This window comes from Salmo trutta, chromosome 15, assembly GCF_901001165.1.
Source record: "Salmo trutta chromosome 15, fSalTru1.1, whole genome shotgun sequence".
In the NCBI taxonomy this organism is placed as follows: domain Eukaryota; kingdom Metazoa; phylum Chordata; class Actinopteri; order Salmoniformes; family Salmonidae; genus Salmo; species Salmo trutta.
The window spans coordinates 19,038,604-19,064,340 of NC_042971.1; the positions used below are offsets into that span (position 1 = coordinate 19,038,604).

Genomic DNA, 25,737 nt, shown 5'->3' on the forward strand with positions numbered 1-25,737 from the left:
CATTTGCGACCAAGCTTTAACTTTCTGACTGATGTCTTGAGATGTTGCTTAAATATATCCACATAAATTTCCTGCCTCATGATGTCATCTATTTTGTGAAGTGCACCAGTCCCTCCTGCAGCAAAGCACCCCCACAACATGATGCCGCCACCCCTGTGCTTCACGGTTGGGATGGAGTTCTTCGGCTTGCAAACCTCCACTTTTTCCTCCAAATATAACAATGGTCATTATGGCCAAACAGTTATATTTTTGTTTCATCAGACCAGAGGACATTTCTCCAAAAAGTACAATCTTTGACCCCATGTGAAGTTGCAAACTGTAGTCTGGCTTTTTTATGGCGGTTTTGGAGCAGTGGCTTCTTCCTTGCTGAGCAGCATTTCAGGTTATGTCGATATAGGACTCGTTTTACTGTGGATATAGATACTTTTGTACCCGTTTCCTTCAGCATCTTCACAAGTTCCTTTGCTGTTGTTCTGGGATTGATTTGCACTTTTCGCAACCAAAGTGCGTTCATCTCCAGGAGACAGAACGCATCTCCTTCCTGAGCGGTATGACGGCTGCGTGGTCCCATGGTGTTTATACTTGCGTACTATTGTTTGTACAGATGAACGTGGTACCTTCAGACATTTGGAAATTGCTCCCAAGGATGAACCAGACTTGTGAAGGTCTACAATTTTTTTCTGAGGTCTTGGCTGAGTTCCCCCCCCCCCCCCCTTGATGTCAAGCAAATAGGCACTTAGTTTGAAGTTAGACCTTGAAATACATCCACAGGTACACCTCCAATTGACTCAAATTATGTCAATTAGCCTATCAAAAGCTTCAAAAGCCGTGACATCATTTTCCAAGCTGTTTAAAGGCATAGTCAACTTAGTGTATGTAAACTTCTGACCCACTAGAATTGTGATACAGTGAATTATAAGTGAAATAATCTGTCTGTAAACAATTGTTGGAAAAATTACTTGTGTCATTCACAAAGTAGACATCCGAACCGACTTGCCAAAACTATAGTTTGTTAACAAGAAATTTGTGGAGTGGTTGAAAACCTAAGTGTATGTAAACTTACGACTTCAACTGTATATAGAATTGTTGCTTTTTAATAACAATGGAGAAAAAAAGTATGACAATCCGGTTGGAGAAGGCATACAGCCAATAGTATCCTGCATAGTAAACTAGATTGATCAGTGTCAATAAAAATGTCACACTAATATTATATGATAACTTTTCATGGAATTTTATGATGATTCATGCAGGAAAGTTAGGGGTGATACCTCTAGTTTTGGACTAACTCCAACTGTTTTGGATCTTTGTTAGGATATAGATTGTCATTTGTTTAGAAATGTATGAATAAAACTCAAGACATTAAATATATTGGGTTATTTATTATGTGCATATTTGCTCAATTCAACATATCAAACATTTGGATTGTATTAAAGGAAATTCATCCAAATATACATTCTGAGTACAGATGTGAACAAAAATGACCAATAAGAACCATTAGACATAAGGTCCAGTCAATACCTAACAAATAAAATGTTGTTTGGGCGGCAGGTAGGTATTTACACTGCCGATATGAAAAGAGTAGGAGAGAGAGTACCGCTACCAGACACACACATCAGCAGAAGAGACTGCCTAGAGTGTAGCCTGTTTGCCAGATAGCCAGTAGAGAGGATGGATAAGACACACCAATGTGAACACAGCACAGGGGGTAACCCAACTAACAATATCTCATGCAATAACGGTTAGAGCAACTCCGAGACAACTTCATAGAGGCAATAAAGAACCCAGTTATCAACATTAGATTATTTGCAATCATTAGTATTCATTCACAGCGAGGAGTATGTAGGTGCACAAATGTGTATGTGTGTGTTTGTCCAAAACCAAAAAAGCCTTTAAATGTCCCAAAGTCTTTTAGGCCATACACAATAGTCCCACAATAAATCCATTAATTCAGTTCAAACTATTTCCCACATTCATAGCCACAGTGCAAACATTATGGCTAAGGCCTAGATTCAATCAGACCATTATGAGCAAAACCACACGATCTGGTTTTGTTTTTATGTTGTTTTAACTGGAATGATGTGGTAAAGCCTTTTTTGCACAAAGAACATCTATATGGTCTTTCCCCTGTGTGATTCCTCATATGCACTCGCAGATGTCCAATATGACCGTAGCATTTCCCACATTCAGTGCAGAAATAAGGTTTCTCCCCTGTATGGGTCCTCATATGCCTTTTCAAAGAAGATGCCCAATTGAACCATTTGCCACAAACATGACACCTGTATGGTTTCTCCCGGTTGTGAAAAGCCATATGCACCTTCCTCATATGCCGCTTTAGATGTCCGAACTGACGATAGAATTTGTCGCAGTCATTACAGCGAAAAGGTTTCTCCCATGTATGGGTCTTTATATGCCTTTTAAAATCCCAGTTACATTTGAAACATTTGCCACAAATATGACAAGTAAGTGTTTTATCTGATACACTGTAGCAGACTCCATCAGGTTCTGTTTTCATCACTTCAATTATGTTGGTGGGTGAATCCACAATTTGGATTTGGAAAAAATGTGAGGGCTGAGATGGTTCCTGATTTTCCGCAGTGGTAGGAGTAAATATGAACTCTTTGGTATCCGACTCTAGCCCTTTAAGCTGCTCTCCCCTCTGACTTGTCCAGACTTCCTCATGTTCCTCTTTAATCTGTTTGGACTCTGGGTCCTCTTGCCCCAGACTGGGGCTCCACTCCTGCCCACAGTGCTGCTTAGGGGGAACCTCTTCAGAGACCGGGAGAGAAAGCTGCTGGAGGTCTGGAGAGAAGGATAGAAAATAAAAATCAGTTTTATACATATTTTCAGAAGAATTGGGACCCTATGGCCTATGGGGTTGTTTTACATTAATTCAAATCACTGACTGCACCCCTTTTAATTTTAATGAAACCTTCCATACTTGCCCATGGTAGAAGTGGTCAGAAAGTGGGCATAGTTTTTCTGATGTTATCCATCGGGATTTCGCCTTTCGGATATGATTAAATGCATAGAAATAGAGTGGAGAAATCATTGACTTAAATGGGGACTTGTTCTATTCATTCTATTTGTATGCATTTAATTGCATCCGAAAGGCGAAATCCCGATAACTTTTGAAAAACTGGTCCCAGGAGATATAGGTGCTCAAAGTTCCCCCATTTTGCATACCTCACCCTACCATGAGACATCCATGTCTTCATCACTGAAAAAAGATAAACGGTTGAGGTTGATATCATTTGAAAGCTTATAAACAGGGTTGTCAAATTTTTGTATGATTTCTTGAATTATTCTTTTTTATTTTATTAAAATTACTTTAACCTTTGAGGGCAATGATCTAAAAATGGGTAAACTCATTTTCATAAATGTTGTAGCTTAGACCCTATTTCACATCATCAGAGGTGTTTTTGTTGTGCCTGTCATCGTTGAATACAGGTTGGGCGTCATTACAATCATAGAAATATAATCAATAGAATGGATCTATCCCTTCAGACCACTGCAATTTAGCTGGTAGACCATTGAAATGTACATTGAATTGAAACTTTAACTTTCAAGTATTCTACTACTAGAAAGATGCTCGCCAGGACTCCCAACATCTAATATCAACTTTAATGGGAATGTCTATTCTATCATCTATATTTCTATGATTTGCTATTGAAGGTTAACAGTTTAATTTATAACTATGGATATTCCCTCTCATGTGCGGATCTCAAACCATCTTTGTGGTACCATTTGAAAGTGAAAATGTCTAATTGTAATTTATTTATTTTTTTCACCTTTATTTAACCAGGTAGGCCAGTTGAGAACAAGTTCTCATTTACAACTGAGACCTGGCCAAGATAAAACAAAGCAGTGTGACAAAAACAACAACACAGAGTTACACATAAACAAACGTACAGTCAATAACACAATAGAAAAATCTATGTACAGGCAATAAAAAGGCAATAAATAGGCCATGGAGGCGAAATAATTACAATATAGCATTAACACTGGAGTGATAGATGTGCAGATGATGATTTGCAAGTAGAGATACTGTGGTGCAAAAGGGCAAGAGGATAAATAACAATATGGGGATGAGGTAGTTGGGTGTGCTATTTACAGATTGGCAGTGTACAGGTACAGTGATCGGTAAGCTGCTCTGACAGCTGATGCTTAAAGTTAGAGAGGGAGATATAAGACTCCAGCTTCAGTGATTTTTGCAATTCGTTCTAGTCATTGGCAGCAGAGAACTGGAAGGAAAGGCGGCCAAAGGAAGTGTTGGCTTTGGGGATGACCAATGAAATATACCTGCTGGAGCACGTGCTACGGGTGGGTGTTGCTATGGTGACTAGTGAGCTGAGATAAGGCGAGGCTTTACCTAGCAAAGACTTATAGATGACCTGGAGCCAGTGGGTTTGGCGACGAATATGTAGTGATGGCCAGCCAACGAGAGCATACAGGTCACAGTGCTGGGTAGTATATGGGGCTTTGGTGACAAAACGGATGGGTAGAGTGTTGGAGGCTATTTTGTAAATGACATCGCCAAAGCCAAGGATCGGTTGGATAGTCAGTTTTATTAGGGTATGTTTGGCAGCATGAGTGAAGGAGGCTTTGTTGCGAAATAGGAAGCCGATTCTAGATTTAATTTTGGATTGGAGATGTTTAATATGCGCCTGGAAGGAGAGTTTACAGTCTAACCAGATGCCTAGGTATTTGTATTTGTCCACATATTCTAAGTCAGAACTGTCCAGGATCGTGATGCTAGTCGAGTGGGCGGGTGGGGGCAACAATTGGTTTTACTAGCATTTAAAAGCAGTTGGTGGCCACGGAAGGAGTGTTGTACGACATTGAAGCTCATTTGGAGGTTTGTTAACACAGTGTCCAAAGAAGGGCCAAATGTATACAGAATGGTGTCGTCTGCATAGAGGTGGATCAGAGAATCACCAGCAGCAAGAGCGACATCATTGATATATACAGAGAAAAGAGTTGGCCCGAGAATTGAACCCTGTGGCACACCCCCATAGAGACTGCCAGAGGTCAGGACAACAGGCCCTCCGATTTGACACACTGAACTCTATCTGAGAAGTAGTTGGTGAACCAGGCGAGGCAGTCAATTGAGAAACCAAGGCTATTGAGTCTGCCGATAAGAATACGGTGATTGACAGAGTCGAAAGCCTTGGCCAGATCAATGAAGACGGCTGCACAGTACTGTCTTATCGATGGCGGTTATGATCTTATTTAGGACCTTGAGCGTGGCTGAGGTGCAACCATGACCAACTCGGATACCAGATTAATAATCTGTAATTATTAGTAATCACATTTTAGTATATTTATCAGCCAAAACATGACACACAAACACCTCAAATAATGTAAAAAAGGTATTAGGTGAACAATAGGTAGGTAAAGAAATAAAACAACAGTAAAAAGACAGGCTATATACAGTAGCGAGGCTATCAAAGTAGCGAGGCTACATACAGACACCGGTTAGTCATGCTGATTGAGGTAGTATGTAGATATGGTTAAAGTGACTATGCATATATGATGAACAGAGTAGCAGTAGTGTAAAAGAGGGGTTGGCGGGTACTGGGTGGGACACAATGCAGATAGCCTCATGCAGCACGACACCTCTCCTTCCCATAGAGTTGATCAGGCTGTTGATTGTGGCCTGCGGAATGTTGTCCCACTCCTCTTCAATGCCTGTGCAAAGTTGCTAGATATTGGCAGGAACTGAAACGCGCTGTTGTACACGTCGACCCAGAGTACACAAAAATGCTCAATGGGTGACATGTCTGGTGAGTATGCAGGCCATGCAAGAACTGGGACATTTCCAGCTTCCAAGAATTGTATACAGATCCTTGCAACATGGGGCCATGCATTATTATGCTGAAACATGAGATGGCGGCGGATGAATGGCATGACAATAGGTCTCACGATCTCTTCATGATATCTCTGTGCATTCAAATTGCCATAGATAAAATGCAATTGTGTTCGTTTTCTGCAGCTTATGCCTGCCCATACAATAACCCCATTAACACAGGGGAACTCTGTTTACAACTTTGACATCAGCCAACCACTCCCCCACACAACACCATACACGTGGTCTGCGGTTGGATGCACTGCCGAATTCTCTAAAACGACATTGGAGGCGGCTTATGGTAGAGAAATTAACTTTCAATTGTCTGGCAACAGCTCTGGTGGACATTCTTGCAGTCAGCATGCCAATTGCACGCTCCTTCAAAACGTAAGACATATTTGGCACTGTGTTGTGTGACAAAAATGTCCATTTTAGAGTGGCCTTTTATTGTCCCCAGCACAAGGTGCACCTATGTAATGATCATGCTGTTTAATCAGCTTCTTGATATACCATACCTGTCAGGTGGATGGAGTATCTTGGCAAAAGAAAAATGCTCACTGACAGGGATTTAAACAAATTTGTGCACAAAATTTGAGAAATAAACTTTTTCTACATATAGAACATTTCTTGGATCTTTATTTCAGCTTATGAAACATGGGACCATTACTTTGCATTATGCGTTTATATTCGTCGAACATCTCATTCCAAAATCATGTGCATTAATATGGAGTTGGTCTCGCCTTTTCTGGGAAGGTTTTCCACTAGATGTTGGAACATTACTGCAGGGTCTTGCTTCCATTCAGCCACAAGCATCTGTGAGGTCGGGCACTGATGTTGGGCGATTAGGCCTGGCTCGCAGTCACCCTTCCAATTCATCCCAAAGGTGTTCGATGGGGTTGAGATCAGGGCTCTGTGCAGGCCAGTCGAGATATTCCACACCGATCTAGACAAACCATTTCTGTATGGACCTTGCTTTGTGCACAGGGGCATTGTCATGCTGAAACAGGAAAGGGCCTTCCCCAAACTGGTGCATAAAGGTTGGAAGCACAGAATCGTCTAGAATGTCATTGTATGCTGTAGCATTAAGATTTCCCTTCACTGAAACTAAGGGGCCTAGCCCGAACCATGAAAAACCCAGACCATTATTCCTCCTCCACCAAACTTTACAGTTGGCACTATGCATTGGGGCAGGTAGCCTTCTCCTGGCATCCACCAAATCCAGATTAGTCTGCCGGACTGCCAGATGGTGAAGTGGGATTTATCACTTCCACTGTTCCAGAGTCCAATTGTGGCGATCTTAGGCTTGTGTACGGCTGATCGACCACGGAAACCCATTTCATGAAGCTCCTGACTAAGAGTTCTTGTGCTAACGCTGCTTCCAGAGGCAGTTTGGAAGTTGGCAGTGAGTGTTGCAACCGAGGACAGACTATTTTTAAGCGCTTCAGAACTCAGCGGTCCCGTTCTGTCTGTGAGCTTGTGTGGCCTACCACTTCACATCTGAGCCGTTGTTGCTCCTAGACGTTTCCACTTCACAATAACAGCACTTACAGTTGACAGCTCTAGCAGGGCAGAAATTTGACAAACTGACTTGTTGGAAAGGTGGCATCCTATTAAGGTACCACATTGAAAGTCATTGAGCTCTTTAGTAAGGGCATTCTACTGCCAATGTTTGTCTATGGAGATTGCATGGCTGTGTGCTCGATTGTATATACCTGTCAGCAATGGGTGTTGTTGAAATAGCCAAATCCACCAATTTGAAGGTGTTTCCACATACTTTTGTATATATACACACTACCATTGAAAAGTTTGGGGTCATGTAGAAATGTCCTTGTTTTTGAAAGAAGAAAAAAAAAATTGTCCATTAAAATAACATCAAATTGATCAGAAAGACATTGTTAATGTTGTAAATGACTCAACTTGCAGCTTCATTAAATAGTACCCGCAAAACACCAGTCTCAACGTCAACAGTGAAGAGGCGACTCTGGGATGCTGGCCTTTTAGGCAGAGTTCCTCTGTCCTGTGTCTGTGTTCTTTTGCCCATCTTAATCTTTTCTTTTTATTGGCCAGTCTAAAATATGGCTTTTTCTTTGCAACTCTGCCTAGAAGGCCAGCATCCCGGAGTTGCTTCTTCACTGTTGCTGTTAAGACTGGTGTTTGCGGGTACTATTTAAGAAGCTGCCAGTTGAGGACTTGTGAGGCGTCTGTGTTTCTCAAACTAGACACTGTAATGTACTTGTCCTCTTGCTCAGTTGTGCACCGAGGCCTCCCACTCCTCTTTCTATTCTGGTTAGAGCCAGTTTGCTCTGTTCTGTGAACGGAGTCGTACACAGCGTTGTACGAGATCTTCAGTTTCTTGGCAATTTCTCGCATGGAATAGCCTTCATTTCTCAGAACAAGAATAGACTGACGAGTTTCAGAAAAAAGTTCTTTGCTTCTGGTCATTTTGAGCCTGTAATCGAACCCACATATGCTGACGCTCCAGATACTCAAATAGTCTAAAGGCCTGTTTTATTGCTCCTTCAATCAGGACAACAGTTTTCAGCTGTGCTAACATAATTGCAAAAGGGTATTCTAATGATCAATTAGCCTTTTACATTTTTTTTTCTCCACCTTTTTAAACCAGGTAGGCCAGTTGAGAACAAGTAAAAAAAATATATAAACTTGGATACGCTAACACGACGTGCCATTGGAACACAAGAGTGGTGGTTGCAGATAACGGGCCTCTGTACGCCTATGTAGATATTCCATTAAAAGTCTGCTGGTTCCAGCTACAACAGTAATTTACAACATTAATGTCTACACTATATTTCTGATCAATTTGATGTTATTTCAATGGAATTTTTTTTCCTTCCCTTTCAAATACAAGGACATATCGAAGAGACCCCAAACTTTTGAACGGTAGTATATACACGTGAAGTTGGAAGTTTACATAAATGTGTTTTAATGACTCCAACCTAAGTTTTTCAACCACTTAGGACATCTACTTTGTGCATGACAAGTAATTTTTTAAACAATTGTTTACAGACAGATAATTTCACTTATAATTCCCTGTATCACAATTCCAGTGGGTCAGAAGTTTACATACACTAAGTTGACTGTGCCTTTAAACAGCTTGGAAAATTCCAGAAAATGTCATGACTTTAGAAGCTTCTGATAGGCTAATTAACATCATTTGAGTCAATTGGAGGTGTACCTGTGGATGTATTTCAAGGCCAAGCTTCGAACTCAGTGCCTCTTTGCTTGGCATCATGGGAAAATCAAAAGAAATCAGCCAAGTCCTCAGAAAAACAAATTTGGACCTCCACAAGTCTGGTTCATCCTTGGGAGCAATTTCCAAACGCCTGAAGGTACCACATTCATCTGTACAAACAATAGTACGCAAGTATAAACACCACGCAGCCGTTATACCACTCAGGAAGCAGACGCGTTCTGTCTCCTAGAGATGAACGTACTTTGGTGCGAAAAGTGCAAATCAATCCCAGAACAACAGCAAAGGACCTTGTGAAGATACTGGAGGAAACAGGTACAAAAGTATCTATATCCACAGTAAAACGAGCCCTATATCGACATAAGGCCGCTCAGCAAGGAAGAAGCCACTGCTCCAAAACCGCCATAAAAAAGCCAGACTATGGTTTGCAACTGCACATTGGGACAAAGATTGTACTTTTTGGAGAAATGTCCTCTGGTCTGATGAAACAAAAATAGAAGTGTTTGGCCATAATGATCATCCATATGTTTGGAGGGGAAAGGGGGAGGCTTGCAAGCCGAAGAAAACCATCCCAACCGTGAAGCACGGGGGTGGCAGCATCATGTTGTGGGGGTGCTTTGCTGCAAGAGGGACTGGTGCACTTCACAAAATAGATGGCATCATGAAGAAAAAAAATATTGTGGATATATTGAAGCAACATCAGTCAGGAAGTTAAAGCTTAGTCGCAAATGGGTCTTCCAGATGGACAATGACCCCAAGCACACTTCCAAAGTTGTGGCAAAATGGCTTAAGGACAACAAAGTCAAGGTATTGGAGTGGCCATCACAAAGCCCTGACCTCAATCCTATAGAAAATTTGGGGGCAGAACTGATAAAGCATGTGCGAGCAAAGAGGCCTACAATCCTGACTCAGTTACACCAGCTCTGTCAGGAGGAATGGGCCAAAATTCAACCAACTTATTGTGGGAAGCTTGTGGAAGTCTACCAGAAACATTTGAACCAAGTTAAACAATTTAAAGGCAATGCTACCAAATACTAATTGAGTGCATGTAAACTTCTGACCCACTGGGAATGTGATAAAATAAATAAAAGCTGAAATAAATCATTCTCTCTACTATTATTCTGACATTTTACATTCTTCAAATAAACTGGTGATCCTAACTGACCTAAGACAGGGAATCTTTACTAGGATTAAATGTCAGGAATTGTGAAAAACGGAGTTTAAATGTATTTGGCTAAGGCGTATGTAAACTTCCAACTTCAACTGAATGTTTAATATATATATGAAAAAAACATTAAAAAGATACATTTAAAAATATAGATATTTTATTCAAAAACATTTTTTAATAGATCATTAAAATAGTTTGACAACACTAATCTTTCAGATTATATAAAACTCAACCGTTTATCTTTATAGTGATAAAGACATGGATGTCTCATAGTAGGGTGGGGTATGCAAAATAGGTCAACTTTGAATGGCAGGTAGCCTAGTGGTTAGAGTGTTGGGCTAGTAACCGAAAGGTTGCAAGATCGAATCCCTGAGCTGACAAGGTAAAAATCGGCCGTTCTGCCCCTAATAAGGCAGTTAACCCACTGTTCCTAGGCCGTCATTGAAAATAAAAATTTGTTCTAAACTGACTTGAAGGAAACAGAAACGCATGATCAATTTAGATGGGGATTGACTGGGAATGTGATCATCCCCAGGTTCAAAATGTTAGATTCAACAGTCAATTTTAAAAACACACCATATTCTAGAATACAGCTGTACAATTTTTATTCACAAAAGTTAGAGACTGCATACAAATCCTAAATATCCTCGCCAAAAACAACAAATGTGTTAATGTAATAATTTGATAATGTTCTACAAGTCCATTAGTCAACTCATAGTGATCCAAACAAATGACACGTTCATGTTTCCTCCCTCTGGTGAATAAGGTGTTTCTCGTTTACTTTTCAAGATATCCAAATCCAATCTTTCTAAACCATTTTCTGAAGTTCTTGCACTGATGTGATGTTACTTCTTTGAATTCGTTGCTGGAGCATTAAAATGTGGACACAAAATACATTTTCTCCTCTGTGTAAATCATGTAATAATTTTTTCCCCCACTCCAGTTGAAGCATTTGCTGCATTAATTGCTCCTGTGTGATTCCTCATATGCCGTAACAGGTTCCTCTTCTGCCTGAAGGATTTAACACATTACTTGCACTGATACGGTCCCTCCCTAGTTTCACGACTGTTACCAGTGCACAAACGAGATTTGGTTTTGGATGGCCCCGGGATTATATTACTCCCCTGCGTGTGAGTGATTTTAATTGGGATGCTGTGATGAAGTATTCTCCACACAAAAAGCATCTGTATGATCTCTCCCCTGTGTGTCCCCTCATATGCACTGTCAGATTTCCTATCTGACTATAGCATTTGCCACATTCACTGCAGCAATAAGGTTTTTCGCCAGTATGAGCCCTCATATGCCTTTCCAGACCAGATTTACAGTCAAAACATTTACCACAAACATGACAAGAAGAGCTTTCACCAATGTGACATGGTTTCATCTTGATCTCTTTAGTTGTACTGGTGGGTGAGACCACAATTTGCATTTGGAAAAGATGTGAGGTCAGAGGTGGTTCCAGGTTTTCCACAGAGGGAGTGAATATTAACTCTTTGGTATCAGACTCTAGCTCTTTAAGCTGTTCTCCCCCTTGACTGGTCCAGACTTCATGTTCCTCTTTAATCTGTGAGGGCTCTGGGTCCTCTTGCTTCAGACTGGGGCTCCACTCCTGCTCACAGTGCTGCTGCTCAGGAGAAACCTCATCTGGGAGATAGAGCTGATGTAGGTCTGGAGAAAAGGAAAGAAGAATCTTTCAAAACAATTAACTCCTTAACCATTGTCTTACATGGTTAGTTGGTACACTTATGTTAAATTTACACTGAGTGTACAAAGCATTAAGAACACCTACCTAATATCGAGTTGCACCCCCCTTTTGCCCTCAGAACAGACTCAATTGGTTTGGGAATGGACTCAACAAGGTGTCGAAATCGTTCCACAGGGATGTTGGCTCATGTTGACTCCAATGCTTCCCACAGTTGTGTCAAGTTGGCTGGATGTCCTTTGAGCGGTGGACCATTCTTGGAACACACAGGAAACTGTTGAGCGTGAACAACCCAGCAGTGTTACAGTTTGACACAAACCGGTGTGCCTGGCACCTACTACCATACCCCGTTCAAAGGCACTTCAATATTTTGTCTTGCCCATTCACCCTCTGAGTGGTACACATACACAATCCATGTCTCAATTGTCTCAAGACGTCTCTAACCAGTGTCCTCCACTTCATCTACACTGATTGATGTCACTTGTTAAATCCACTTCAATAAGGGATCATAGCTTTCACCTGGATTCACCTGGTCAGTCTACAGTGCATTTGGAAAGTATTCAGACACCTTGACTTTCACCACATTTTGTTACATTACAGACTTACTCTAAAATGGATAAACAAAATGTTTTCACACAATACCCCATAATGACAAAGCGAAAACTGGTTTAGATTTTTCTGCAAATTTTAAAATAAAAAACTGAAATACCAGGATTGTGTCAAGACAGGATTGTGTCAAGGAATACCAAAACATTTCTGCAGCATTGAAGGTCCCCAAGAACACAGTGGCCCCAATTCTTAAATGGATGAAGTTTGGAACCACTAAGACTCTTCCAAGAGCTGGCTGCCCGGCCAAACTAAGCAATCATGGAAGGGCCTTGGTCAGGGAGGTGACCAAGAACCTGATGGTCACTCAGAGCTCCTCTGTGGAGATGGGAGAACCTTCCAGAAGAACAACCATCGCTGCAGCACTCCACCAATTAGGACTTTATGGTAGAGTGGCCAGACGGAAGACACTCCTCAGTAAAAAGGCACGACAGCCCGCTGGAGTAGGCAAAAAGGCACCTAAAGGACTCAGACCATGAGAAACAAGATTCTCTGGTCTGATGAAACCAAGATAGAATGCTTTGGGCTGAATGACAAGCATCACATCTGGAGGAAACCTGGCAACATCCCTAGGGTAAAGCATGGTCGTGACAGCATCATGCTGTGGGGTTGTTTTTCAGCAGCAGGGACTGGGAGACTAGTCAGGATTGAGGGAAAGATGAACGGAGCAAAGTACAGAGATCTTCAAACTGGGGCGAAGGTTCACCTTCCAACAGGACAACGAACCTAAGCGCACAGCCAAGCCAAGACAACGCAGGAGTGGCTTCAGGACAAGTCTCTATGTCCTTGAGCAGCCCAGCCAAAGCCCGGACTTGAACCCGATCTAGCATCTCTGGAGAGACCTGAAAATAGCTTTGCAGCGACACTCCCCATCTAACCTGACAGAGCTTGAGAGCATCTGCAGAGAAGAATGGGAGAAACTCCCCAAATGCATGTGCCAAGCTTGTAGCGTCATACCCAAAAAGACTTGAGGCTGTAATTGCTGCCAAAGGTCCTTCAACAAAGTACTGAGTAAAGGGTCTGAATACTTAAGTATTTAATCCAATTTCAAATAAAGCTGTAACGTAACAAAATGTGGGAAAAGGGGTCTGAATACTTTCCAAATGCACTGTATGTCATGGAAAGAGCAGGTGGTCTTAATGTTTTGTAAACTCAGTGTATATTGGATGGACGCTTGGCAGTGAAGTACTGTCGCTTATGTGCATTTGAGTTTGGAGCAGTCTAACCGGAAACCTTTATATCGGATTCTCCCAAAGAATCTTAAAGCCTCAGACGCTTGACCTGCTATCACGCTACACTAAAAACGTCAAATTCCTATGATTTACCATGTTAAATAACACTAATATGTGAATCAACATTGTGAACTAATGTTCCATTTTGTCGCTAGGAAGGAATGTGAAAATAGCTTAGAAAATCTGGTGGGGATCAAGTCTACCTCAAAACCCACAATATAGGCCTTATGGTCTTTCTGGGCAGGGCCACAGGCCAGCTGTCACCAGCCTAGATGGCGGCTGACTGATGGCTAGCTAACGTTACTTTCAGCATCCAAATGTTAAACTAAAAAGTAATATCATGTTTTAATGTTCCCGCTATGTTGCCTACAGTTAGCCAGACAGCTAAACTAGCCATGTCCCTCAATCAACCCGCCTAATTTACACAGATACAGTTGAAGTCGGAAGTTTACATACACCTTAGTCAAAAAAAATTAAAAACTCAGTTTCACAATTCCTGACATTTAATCCTAGTAAAAATTCCCTGTCTTAGGTCAGTTAGGATCACCACTTTATTTTAAGAATGTGAAATGTCAGAATAACAGTAGAGTGATTTATTTAAGCTTTTATTTCTTTCATCACATTCCCAGTGGTCAGAAGTTTACAACATACACTCAATTAGTATTTGGTAGCATTGCCTTTAAATTATTTAACTTGGTTCAAACGTTTCAGGTAGCCTTCCACAATAAGTTGGGTGAATTTTGGCCCATTCTTCCTGACAGAGCTGGTGTAAGTGACTCAAGTTTGTAGGCCTCCTTGCTCGCACACACTTTTTCAGTTCTGCCCACACATTTTCTATAGGATTGAGGTCAGGGCTTTGTGATGGCCACTCCAATACCTTGACTTTGTTGTCTTTAAGCCATTTTGCCACAACTTTGGAAGTATGCATGGGGTCATTGTCCATTAGCAAAACTGATAAGAGAATTATCTAATAAAAGGTAAATGAATCAATAAACCATGATGAATTATTAGTCATACAGCATGGTTAATGAATAATCAATGTAATGATCAATGTAGTGATCGATTGGTCTGATTAGTCCCAGAAAGTCCAGGAACCACTGGAGAGGGAAAGAAATGTGTGTATGTAATTAGTGTAGAGAGCAGGGGACAGATGGTAAAGGGAGTAAAACTTCAAGGGGTTCCTAACCTTGAGGGAAAGGAACAGGCTGAGCTGGATAGTGATAAACAGTGTGGGAAGTCAATGGGGGATGCAGGTCACCAACAGTTTGTGTGTAAATGCATGTGCGTAAGTAAGCAAGAACTATATAATGATTGTTTTGTTATCCTGACCTTAGAATGTTCTCTGAATAAAGCTACAGAAACCTTTTGCGGAAAGCTAAGTCCTTGCCTAATTATTTAACCCATTGTCTTACAAACCTTGGGCATTAGTCAAGGCGTATTGATTATTATCATCAATATCTCAAAAACCCATTTGCAACCAAGCTTTAACTTCCTGACTTATGTCTTGAGATGTTGCTTCAATATATCCACATAATTTTCCTGCCTCATGACATCTATTTTGTGAAGCGCACCAGTCCCTCCTGCAGCAAAGCACCCCGACAACATGGATGCTGCCACCCCTGTGCTTCACGGTTGGGATGGTGTTCTTCAGCTTGTAAACCCCTTTCTTTTCCCTCCAAACATAACAATGGTCATTATGGCCAAATAGTTATATTTTTGTTTCATCAGACCAGAGGACATTTCTCCAAAAAGTACAATCTTTGTCCCCATGTGCAGTTGCAAACCGTAGTCTGGCTTTTTTTATGGAGGGTTTGGAGCAGTGGCTTCTTCCTTGCCTTTCCGGTTATGTCGATATAGGACTCGTTTTACTGTGGACATAGACACTTTTGTACCCATTTCCTCCAGCATCTTCACAAGGTCCGTTGCTGTTGTTCTGAGATTGATTTGCACTTTTCACACCAAAGTACGTTCATCTCTAGGAGATAGAACACGTCTCCTTCCTGAGCGGTATGACGGCTGCGTAGTCCCACTGTGTTTATACTTGCATACTATTGTTTGTACAGAAGAACATTTCTTTTGATTTTCCCATAATGTCAAGCAAAGAAGCACTGAGTTTGAAGGTAGGCCTTGAAATACATCCACAGGTACACCTCCAATTGACTCAGATGATGTCAATTAGCCTATCAGAAGCTTCTAAAGCAGGGGTGTCAAACGTCCGGCCCGCGGGCCGGATCAGGCCCTCAAAGGGGTTTAATCTGGCCCGCGAGATGATTTTGTAAAGTATAAAAATGAGCTGCAATTTTTCAATAAAATAAACTGCTGTTCCAATTGCGTCCACTGGATGGCGCAATAGCAATTGTGTTAAGCAAGCCAACTGTTTATACCGGAGCAGAGCAAGTAGGTCAAGCAAGTGCAGCCAGTCCGGATGAGCTACTTTGTTTTGCCCGCGATATTTATTATTGCTTCTACTTATAACATTATGTGCTTTGGCACCCTCATTGCCCCAATATGTCTCTGTCAAAAAAGAGAAAAGTGGACGCAGAGTGCAGAGTGTTCCAAGAAAAATGGTCATCCTATTTATTCACGGAATTGAATGGGAAAGCTGTATGTTTGGTGTGTTCACAGCATGTTGCAGTGCTGAAAGAGTATAACCTTCGTCGCCACTATGTGAGTCTTCATGCCGACAAATATGACAACTTTCAAGGACAGCGGAGAAGAGAGAAGGTGAATGAACTGTTGGCGGGTCTGAAGAAACAGCAGTCTGCGTTTACTCACAGCCGAGACATCAGTGACGCTGCAGTGAAAGCTAGCTACCTCATTGCTAATGAAATCGCAGTGGCTTCAAAACCATTTAGTGAGGGTGAATTTGTAAAAACATGCATGATGAAGGCAGCGGAGATTGTGTGCCCTGAAAAGCACCAGGCTTTTGCAAATATCAGCCTGACAAGAAACACAGTTGCAGACAGGATTTACGATCTTTCAGTGGATTTGGACAGCCAGTTGAAGCAAAAAGTAAAGTCATTTATTGGGTTTTCAGTTGCAATTGATGAAAGCACGGACATTACAGATGTTGCACAACTGGCCATTTTCATCCGCGGAGTTGATGACACATTGACCGTCACCGAGGAGTTCGTGGAGTTGGTGCCGATGACAGATACAACGACAGCATCTGATATTTTCACCGCACTCGTCGGCGCGCTGGACAGGGTCGGAGTGGACTGGTCCCACGCTGTCAGCCTGGCTACAGATGGTGCGCCCTCAATGATCGGGAAAAAAGCAGGCGTTGTGACAAAGTTCAGAGAGAAAGTGCAATCTGCAAATGGAGGACGTGATTTTTGGACTTTTCACTGTATTTTGCACCAGGAGGCTTTGTGTTGCAAGTCATTAAAGATGGATAACGTCATGAAGGTGGTCATCCAAACTGTTAATTTCATCCGATCCAGAAGCCTGAATCACCGTCAGTTTGACAGCCTTCTCAGAGAGAAAGACCACATCTATGGCCTGCCATACCACACTGAGGTAAGATGGTTAAGCCGAGGTGCTGTGCTTAGGCGTTTCTTTGATTTACGAGAAGAAATTGAACAGTTCATGGAAGAAAAGGGCAAACCAGAGTTAGAATTTCATTCCGCAGAATGGATGCAGGACCTTGCATTTATGGTGGATGTTACAGAGCACCTGAATAACTTGAACAAACAGCTGCAAGGGCGCAACAAAGTCATCACGCAGTATTATGACAGCATACGTTCTTTCAAGTTGAAGCTGTCATTGTGGGAGACGCAACTCGCCGGTGGTGATGCAGCTCACTTCCGGTCTGAAAAATGTGTGCGCGACCCAACATGTGGCAGACATGAAGCGGTTCAAAGATAAAATAACGGGACTGTTACGGGAGTTTGAGCAATGCTTTCAGATTTTTGGTGAACTGGAGAAAGACTTCAACGTTTTTTGCTCGCCATTCACCGTGAATCCCTCTGATCTGCCCGTCAGCATCCAACTTGAAATAATAGACTTGCAGTGTGACTCGGATATGAAGGGCAAATTTGCCGCAGCTGGCTTGGACACATTTTATCAGAATCTCTTGCCAGGTTACCCCAACTTGACAGCCCTCGCTGCAAAACTGTTGTGCATGTTTGGAACCACATATCTTTGTGAGCAAGTTCTCTGTAATGAGCATAAATAAAACAAAGCTGCGCTCAAGGCTCACGCACAAGCACTTGAATCATATCCTGAAGTTGGCTGCCACTCAGGATGTGACGCCTGATATTGATGCGCTGGTGAAAGCTAAAATATGCCAGGTATCAGGAGTCAAATAAACTATGCAACCCCACTTAAAGTGCTGCATGAGACACCCTGATATAGTTCTGTGATCTGTGATATACTTCTGTGAATCACTGAGGCATTGTGTGTTTGTGTGTTCTTTTTCTTTAGAATTTTCAAATAAACTTGGTGTTTTATGATTAATAGTGATGTTGTGCTTGTACTATTGTGGACACACTGTCCTCAGGCTCCAACTTTATGTTTTATGTTGATCGTATTAAAACAAAAAAAACAATCTGAAGTTGTTGTTTTTAAGTTATATATATACACCATGATTTTACCGGGGAATAGATTTTCCTCCATGTGGCCCCTGAGCTAAAATGAGTTTGACACCCCTGTTCTAAAGGCATGACATCATTTTCTGGAATTTTCCAAGCTGTTTAAAGGCACAGTCAACTTTGTGTATGTAAACTTCTGACCTATTGGAAATGTGATAATCTGTCTGTAAACAATTGTTGGAAAAATTACTTGTGTCATGCACAAAGTAGATGTCCTAACCGACTTGCCAAAACTATACTTTGTTAACAAGAAGTTTGTGGAGCGGTTGAAAAACGAGTTTTAATGACTCCAACCTAAGTGTATGTAAACTTCCAACTTCAACTGTAGCTACATACTTATGATTATTTTCTGACAATTTGGAACACTGTAAACACCAAATAAATAAGTAATACCAGAGGCTGTCCTAACAAACAAGTGTTAAACATTTATTACACCACAGCAAAGATTAAAAACAGACGAATTTGTGAAATTGTTTATCAGACGAGTGGTTGCTTGAGGCTTGGTGCTCATGGAATCAGTAGCCAATTAAACAAACACTCAAACAGGCACCACAAGCAGGATCTGTCTTATTTCTGTAGCTAGATATACAGTGCATTCGGTAAGAATTCAGACCCCTTGACTTTTTCCACATTGTTACATTACAGCATTATTCTAAAATGGAGTAAATAGTCCCCCCCACAATCAATCTACACACAACACCCCATAATGACAAAGCAAAAACAGGTTTTTAGAAATGTTTGCAAATGACTAGTATCAATCAAATCAAGAGACTAACAAAACCATTTTGCAGTGACAAAACATAGCTAGTCCAATAACGTTTCACAGACTTCCTTTGGAAGACCCAGAATTACTGAGGCTTTGGCTAGTGGTTATGCAAAGACGCATAAACACTCCCATCCACAGACTTTGTGCGTTGGCCCTACTTGTTTGTAGCGAGCCCTTCTCTGATGACGACTTCTGTCAACCACCAACAAGAAAAATTATTGGTACAAACACATTAAGAAAACAGCAAAACATTTTCTGTATACAATGTCACCAATGCTCCCTGGAACAGAATTTCAAATGTGAAATCACCCCTAAATTGAACATGAGCTGGAGGTAGACACGAAGCCACTGTATTGAGTAATGCCATGGTTCTATTATTGGGTAGGCTAATGTGTAGAATACATAGTGTGGGATCCTGGCTAGGGTGGATACAGTTCTATTTATCCATGATATGCAGGCTCATGTCAGTGGCAGCACAGAAATTAGTGGGTTGCCCATGGCTGCTGAGATATCCAGTTTACCAAAATCAACTACTCACCTACCAAAAGCCAACCTGGAACCCATGGAAAATCTGCATCAGAATCTGTAGATATCACAGAACTGAGATTGCTACTCTCCAGTCCACAACAGGCAAACCCACGCACAACACGTTCCACCTCAGGGATCTACCATGCGTTACCCTTACCACCTGGGCAAGTGCAATGATAAATATGTTTTATATATAGTTAACAGAAATAATACTGCTTATCAATAATGCTTTAACTTATATGTATAAATGACTGATTTTGCATTGTCTTTTTTTTGTCACAAGAAACCAAAAGTGTGGATTTTTCAAGGCTATGTTACATGTTTTGTAAGGACTATTTGACCTTGTACACATTTGCAGCTAAAAGTAGAATTGCAGTATAAAGTAAAAAATAACTAATGCAAAAAGGAGAATAGAAAGGGGAGGGAAAGGTAATGAGCCATCGGTGGAAGGTTGTTCAAAAGGATACTGAAAGCACTAATCTGCCTTGAATCCAGTGTAGACACCGGTGGGTGAGAGGTACTTGTTACGGATGGTGACAACACAACTGGGTAACACTCGTCTCTAACCACATCCAAGTCGTTCGCTTTTCAATTCCCATTCCAAGACCACTCTGTAAGCCACAAGTCTATATTGCCTAAAAAAATAATAATAAAAACATCAGCTCGCTGTGCGGAAGCAGAATAACACTAGGTTGGTCTACTGATGACCATATGGGTGACTCATGACATATAGCCTATAATACTGTAAAGTCTATTTATCACACACAAACTACCTGTACTTACTTTATTGACAGCTGGCCATTAGGTCCCTATGGTCAAGGTCTCTTCTTCCAGTTCATTTTCAGTACACAGAAAAACATTTCTACAACTGCTGGGTTTATAAGGGTTGGAAAAGTAATTGTCAATGATTAAACAGTATGGTGGGCTCGCGGGACAACGCTATCTCGTCGCCGGACAATTCTAGATTTTCCAAGGCTGGCATAAGCAGGTACCAATCCACACAGCAAAGACACTCGTCTTCAGTGGGCTTCACTTTGCATTGCAGGTACACCACCAGTTCCCAGATGGTGAGTCGAGCATCTGCTGCTAGTTGAATATCTGCCTGAGCCTCTGCTCCGTCTCTCTCCCTCATCCTCGATCCGTTAAAGATCCTCGTCTGTGTATTCCAATTCAAATAAATAAGCCTTGCCTCCTTGTATTCGTAGTCAGACAAGTTGGTAGCGTAGTAGTTTGAAAAAAATAAAAGAATATTCGGTTGCTTGGTAGATTAGAAGCTCTGTTTACAGTAGGGCTGGGCGATATATCAAATTAATTTGAATGTATGTTTTTCGTGTATTGATCTAAATGCATGTAGCCCAATTTTTTTTTTATGAGCGTTCTGTCTCTTTTTAGTGTAGTCTCCTTCACTCCTCCTATGCTGTGTGCACTTTCCCACTCGCACAGACATCAAGACCCTCCCCTACCACTCACAACAAAGGCAAAAGATTCACTTCTTCCTCTCTGACAAGAAGCAGTTTAACTCACTATTTGCATTTGAGGCTTGATTCAACAGAATCAGTCAAATGGACACAAATGCTTAAGAGACATTATTTTACTGTAATAGATGAGAACTTACCCTTTTTATGTCCCAACTCACAAAATGTAGAACAGAGCAGACCCAACTAAAACGAGAGTATCAATGAACATGTAGAAAATGTATGCTCAGTTTGTCGTGCTCTGAATTGTGATACCGCTAGCAGTATTTTAGCCACAGACGTGTTAGCTGTCTGTTTTATAAGTGTGCAATGATCATAAAAATATGCATTTATATAAGGAATTGGCAACTCGTTCTCATTCTGAGAAATAAGCATGTTCTTATCCACATCTAAACAAAGTGAACAGGCTGCTGTTCAAAGAGTTGGAGATGGACAGGAGGGTCTATTCATAACAGTTCAACTGTTCTACCTTGTTAGCAAGCAAATAGATCCAAGATGGCTAGACTTGATATGTAAAGATTAGCTGGCTATTCACTAGCACGTGGCCTTGTAGTTGAGAGATTGTGTATGAGACCTGTGTTGAGTTTCTATAATGCCTGCTACAAGAAGTCGGTCATTATTAGTGAATGTGCATGGTTCTGGTAACATTTGTAACAAAAAAAAGGGCATTTCATAGACAGACTTGAAAGCCAGATTAGTGATTATTGCAAAAAAGCAGGTTAAACTACTTTGAGAAAATAATGAAACTATTAGTGGGTCTTATGGTTGTCAAAGGCTTATATTTAGCCTAGGTATAATTTTCCATTCCCTGAATTCATTTCATTATTCCTGACTGTTTGAAATGCAGTGTATTGACCTTTATTTGTAAAGCAAAGCTTTTTGATATCATGAATCAGCCATAAATTTGAAAGAAATCAAGATCAGTTTTAGGCCTTATTGCCCAGCCCTAGTTTACAGTGGACACGTTGTGGACCTGGCTAGTATGCTTCTGATCCAACTTACATGCCGGAAAATATCACTCGAGTTTAACAAAATGCATTATAACCTTGCAGATCAAGTAAGGTATGACACAATTTCATGTGTACAACATTAAAGACCTGCATAATGAGGCTAATTAAGTCAATTTCGTCAGTTTGGGACCTTCTATAACAGGGCTTTCCAAACCTGTTCCAGGAGTGCTAGCATCTTGTAGGTTCACTACAAACCTAATGTAGTACACCTGATTATAATAATTAGCTGGTTGATAAACTGAACCAAGCTAGTTACAACTGGAGGGTAAGCTCTCCAGTTACAGGGTTGGAGACCCTTGTTCTACAACATTACATTTACATAATATATACAGATTAGGGTCCTAAATAGTGGAATTCTCCTATAAGGTGTTTGTAATAGAATAAACGTGGCAAAAACCAAATGCAGACATGAATAAATGCATTTATATTGCTTCCAAAATATTATTTTTACAATATGGGGGCGATGTGGCTTCAAAACATCACCCCATGTCAGTCTTCCAGAATAAACCATTCGATGCACATGCGTTGACCCATGTTCGTTACGACTATGAGAGTATTCACAAACCCCAGGTAGGAGAAGACCTAGTTCGAATACTTTTCCTTCCATATGAGTTAAATACGTATTTTTGGTTGAAAAGACGTATTCGCAACGTCTTGTGCTGACCAAATCCCTCCCTTCCATAAAGTAGGTAATCAGTGATCTGCAAATCTGTGGATAGCTCAAAAAGATTTAGAAATTCATCTATTGTTTGGGAAACTCATGGAGCCTTGCCCCCCATTGAAGAAGCGGTGGACTGTGGCCTAAAACATGTATCCTATTAAATTACTGTTAGTATTCTAATTCCATGTTACACGTTTCAAATCGTGACTCTGCACAGTATTTGCTACAAACCTGCTCGATGTAATTTTATCTCGGGATTGAAAACCAAATCCAGCAGCCGCCGTAAACGCTTGATCTCCTCCTTCGAACTGGAAATTTCGTTATCGTATTCTATTATGGTTTTTTCCACTTCCACATATATCTCCACAGCAGCCGCAGTTAGTCGCTTGGTAAGAAACACATTCAACAACTGTAGTTTGGACATTTTGCAGGAGGTAAAGTAAAAGTCGGACAGCCCGAAAAGACTAGCTAACGTTACTAGCCAAGATATGGTGGAACCCAAATGTATCCACGTGACCTCAATATGAGCCGCAAACATCGTCATTTGATCAAAAGAGGAGGTGTGGTTGTCACTAGTTACCAAAGCCACACAAAATTAACTATGTAAACATGAATGAAAAAAATGTATGTATATATATATATATGTGTATATATATATATATGTATGTGTGTATATATATATATATTTGATCTTAATTTAAGGTTGGACAAAAGGTTAACAGTATGGTTAGGGTTAGGTTTAAAATATGATTTTATGAAGATAAATTGCAGAAAGCCAGGTTGAGTGGAAGGGCCTGAGATATTTGATTATTAACCTTCAAGGTTCCCCATGAAAAGACAAAATAATTGTGTTTGATAGTGACAAGAATGAGCACACTTTTTCTGCTTATTATATGGTACCATCAATTCAGTATGTATCTCCTTTTCGTTATCTTTAATGCATTTACATTCACATCTAAGCGTGTTAACCCATGCAAGGCTGACGGCCCAGAAGTCACCCCTAGCCGTGTCCTCGGAGCATGTGTAAACCAGTTTGCTGGAGTGTTTAGAGACATATTCAATCTCTCCCTATCCCAGTCTGTTGTCCCCACTCACTTCAAGATGTCAACACGGGGCCCCACAAGGGTGTTTGCTCAGCCCCCTCCTGTACTCCCTGTTCACCCATGACTGCGTGGCCACACATGTCTCCAACTCAATCATCAAGTTTGCAGACGACGCAACGGTAGTGAGCCTGATTACCAACAATGAAGAGACCGCCTACAGGGAAGCAGTGAGGGCCCTGGCGGAGTGGTGCCAGGAAAATAACCTCTCCTCAACGTCAACAAAACAAAGGAGCTGATCATGGACTTCAGGAGACAGCAGAGGGAGCACGCCCCCATCCACATTGATGGGGCCACAGTGGAGAGGTTGAAAAGCTTCAAGTTCAAGATCTAAATTAAAGAAGATCTAAATGCATATTCCCATGAAACTAAATGAGATCAAATTATTGGCATGTAGACGCAGTTTGGACATTTTAACGGTAAAACGTGCAGAATTATCATTCACGACAGACTGTGATGGCCTATTTTGAAATGAGTTATGCTTAACTTGGTATTAAAAATAAAAAAAATTATTGAGACTATATGTGTGGGCATAGGCAGAAGTTGCAATTGGAGCATGCATTTTATTCATATTCTATAATAATATTCAATAGGCTACATCTATCGGTACAAACTTTGATTGAGAATTGATTACCTCTTTTTTTTTTTTAAATAGTGCTACTCCACTGCCCCTAAGACCCTCATGAACTATTGAGAGCATCCTGCCGGGTAGGGCTGCATGATTAATCGAATTCAGATCGAAATTGCGATATTGACGTGCAAGAGGCTGCGATTTTCTCCTTTCTTTGACACTTCATTAATTAATACAATAAAAACTAGGCTATGGTACCTCCCCAAATGAGATGCCCTAGACTCTGTTCATTCACTCTATACATGAACAGAGGATGCTGGCCAATCACAAGCGGACTCTCTCACTCCCTGCATGGTATGCACATGCTGGACAATCACAAGCTCCCCCTTTAGAGCACGCAGTTAGTGCTGCAAAGGAGAACATTCATTTGGTGCCAAAGAAGGGCACATCTTCAGTAGAATGGCAGTATTTAGGCTACAGGCTAACCAAATGCAAGTGTTGTGCAGAAAAGTGCCTGAGTCAGGGGCACAACTCCTCCCCCCCATTGTGATACCAAAGCGGCATCGGTGTGCTTTAGGACCATGCGGACGCATCAGAGCGGTTGGGTAGGGTGTTTGGTGGTTCAGCCAGCTGGATTTAGAACCTGGTGGACACCACAGAGCATGCGGACAGGCTTAAGAAATCCTCAGCAATCTAAATCAGAGTACAATTTTCATCTACGAAACAAATTATTATGTTGATACTGATCATTCTCCCCTTGGTCAGCATAGTGGAAATAACTATTTCCATCCCAGAAACTAAAATTAGCATATCTTATTGGACAAATCCAGGTGGTAACTCCCGCTTTAAGTAAAATGTATTGTGTTGGTGCCTAATGAACATGACCCAGGACAAGCATCATGATTCCTCTATTTATAAGGCAACGCCTATGGACTCTGTGTGCCATTAGCACCATACCTGCTACAATTCCAGAGTTGTATCATTGTCATCGAAAATGTACTTTGGTAATGGATATAAGTCAAATAGATTAGGATCAGTTTCATTCTCAGGATCAGAGTTCACCCTCTCCATTCACCAGGGCATGCTGAGAATAGTGTCAATATCTTTAGTTCACACAACTTCTTTACCCATGTCACAATTAGTACATCAACAATCAAAACAATCAATCCCTAATACATGAATTGCTTCACTCATACAGTCGTGGCCAAAAGTTAAGAATGACACAAATATAAATTTTCACAAAGTCTGCTGCCTCAGTGTCTTTAGATATTTT

General features: G+C 41.1%; 1 protein-coding gene across 3 annotated transcripts; it reads right to left on the reverse strand.

The window, feature by feature from the left end:
• Positions 1 to 1,362: 1,362 nt before the first annotated feature.
• On the reverse strand, positions 1,363 to 23,273 carry LOC115148588 (zinc finger protein 184-like). Of its 3 annotated transcripts, none has more exons than XM_029690613.1 (3): positions 23,025 to 23,273; positions 11,587 to 11,889; positions 1,363 to 2,799 (listed from the first exon to the last, which is right to left on the reverse strand). In XM_029690613.1, exons 1-3 carry the CDS (start codon positions 23,215 to 23,217, stop codon positions 1,997 to 1,999), a joined length of 1,299 nt encoding a protein of 432 aa, XP_029546473.1. In that variant the 5' UTR covers positions 23,218 to 23,273; the 3' UTR covers positions 1,363 to 1,996. The 3 variants fall into 3 exon arrangements, 2 of the variants coding, with proteins under 2 accessions (XP_029546473.1, XP_029546472.1); XM_029690612.1 differs by having other exon boundaries at positions 11,560 to 11,889; XR_003866697.1 differs by lacking the exons at positions 1,363 to 2,799; positions 23,025 to 23,273 and adding an exon at positions 12,011 to 12,161 and having other exon boundaries at positions 10,802 to 11,889.
• Between the last annotated feature and the right edge of the window lie 2,464 nt (positions 23,274 to 25,737).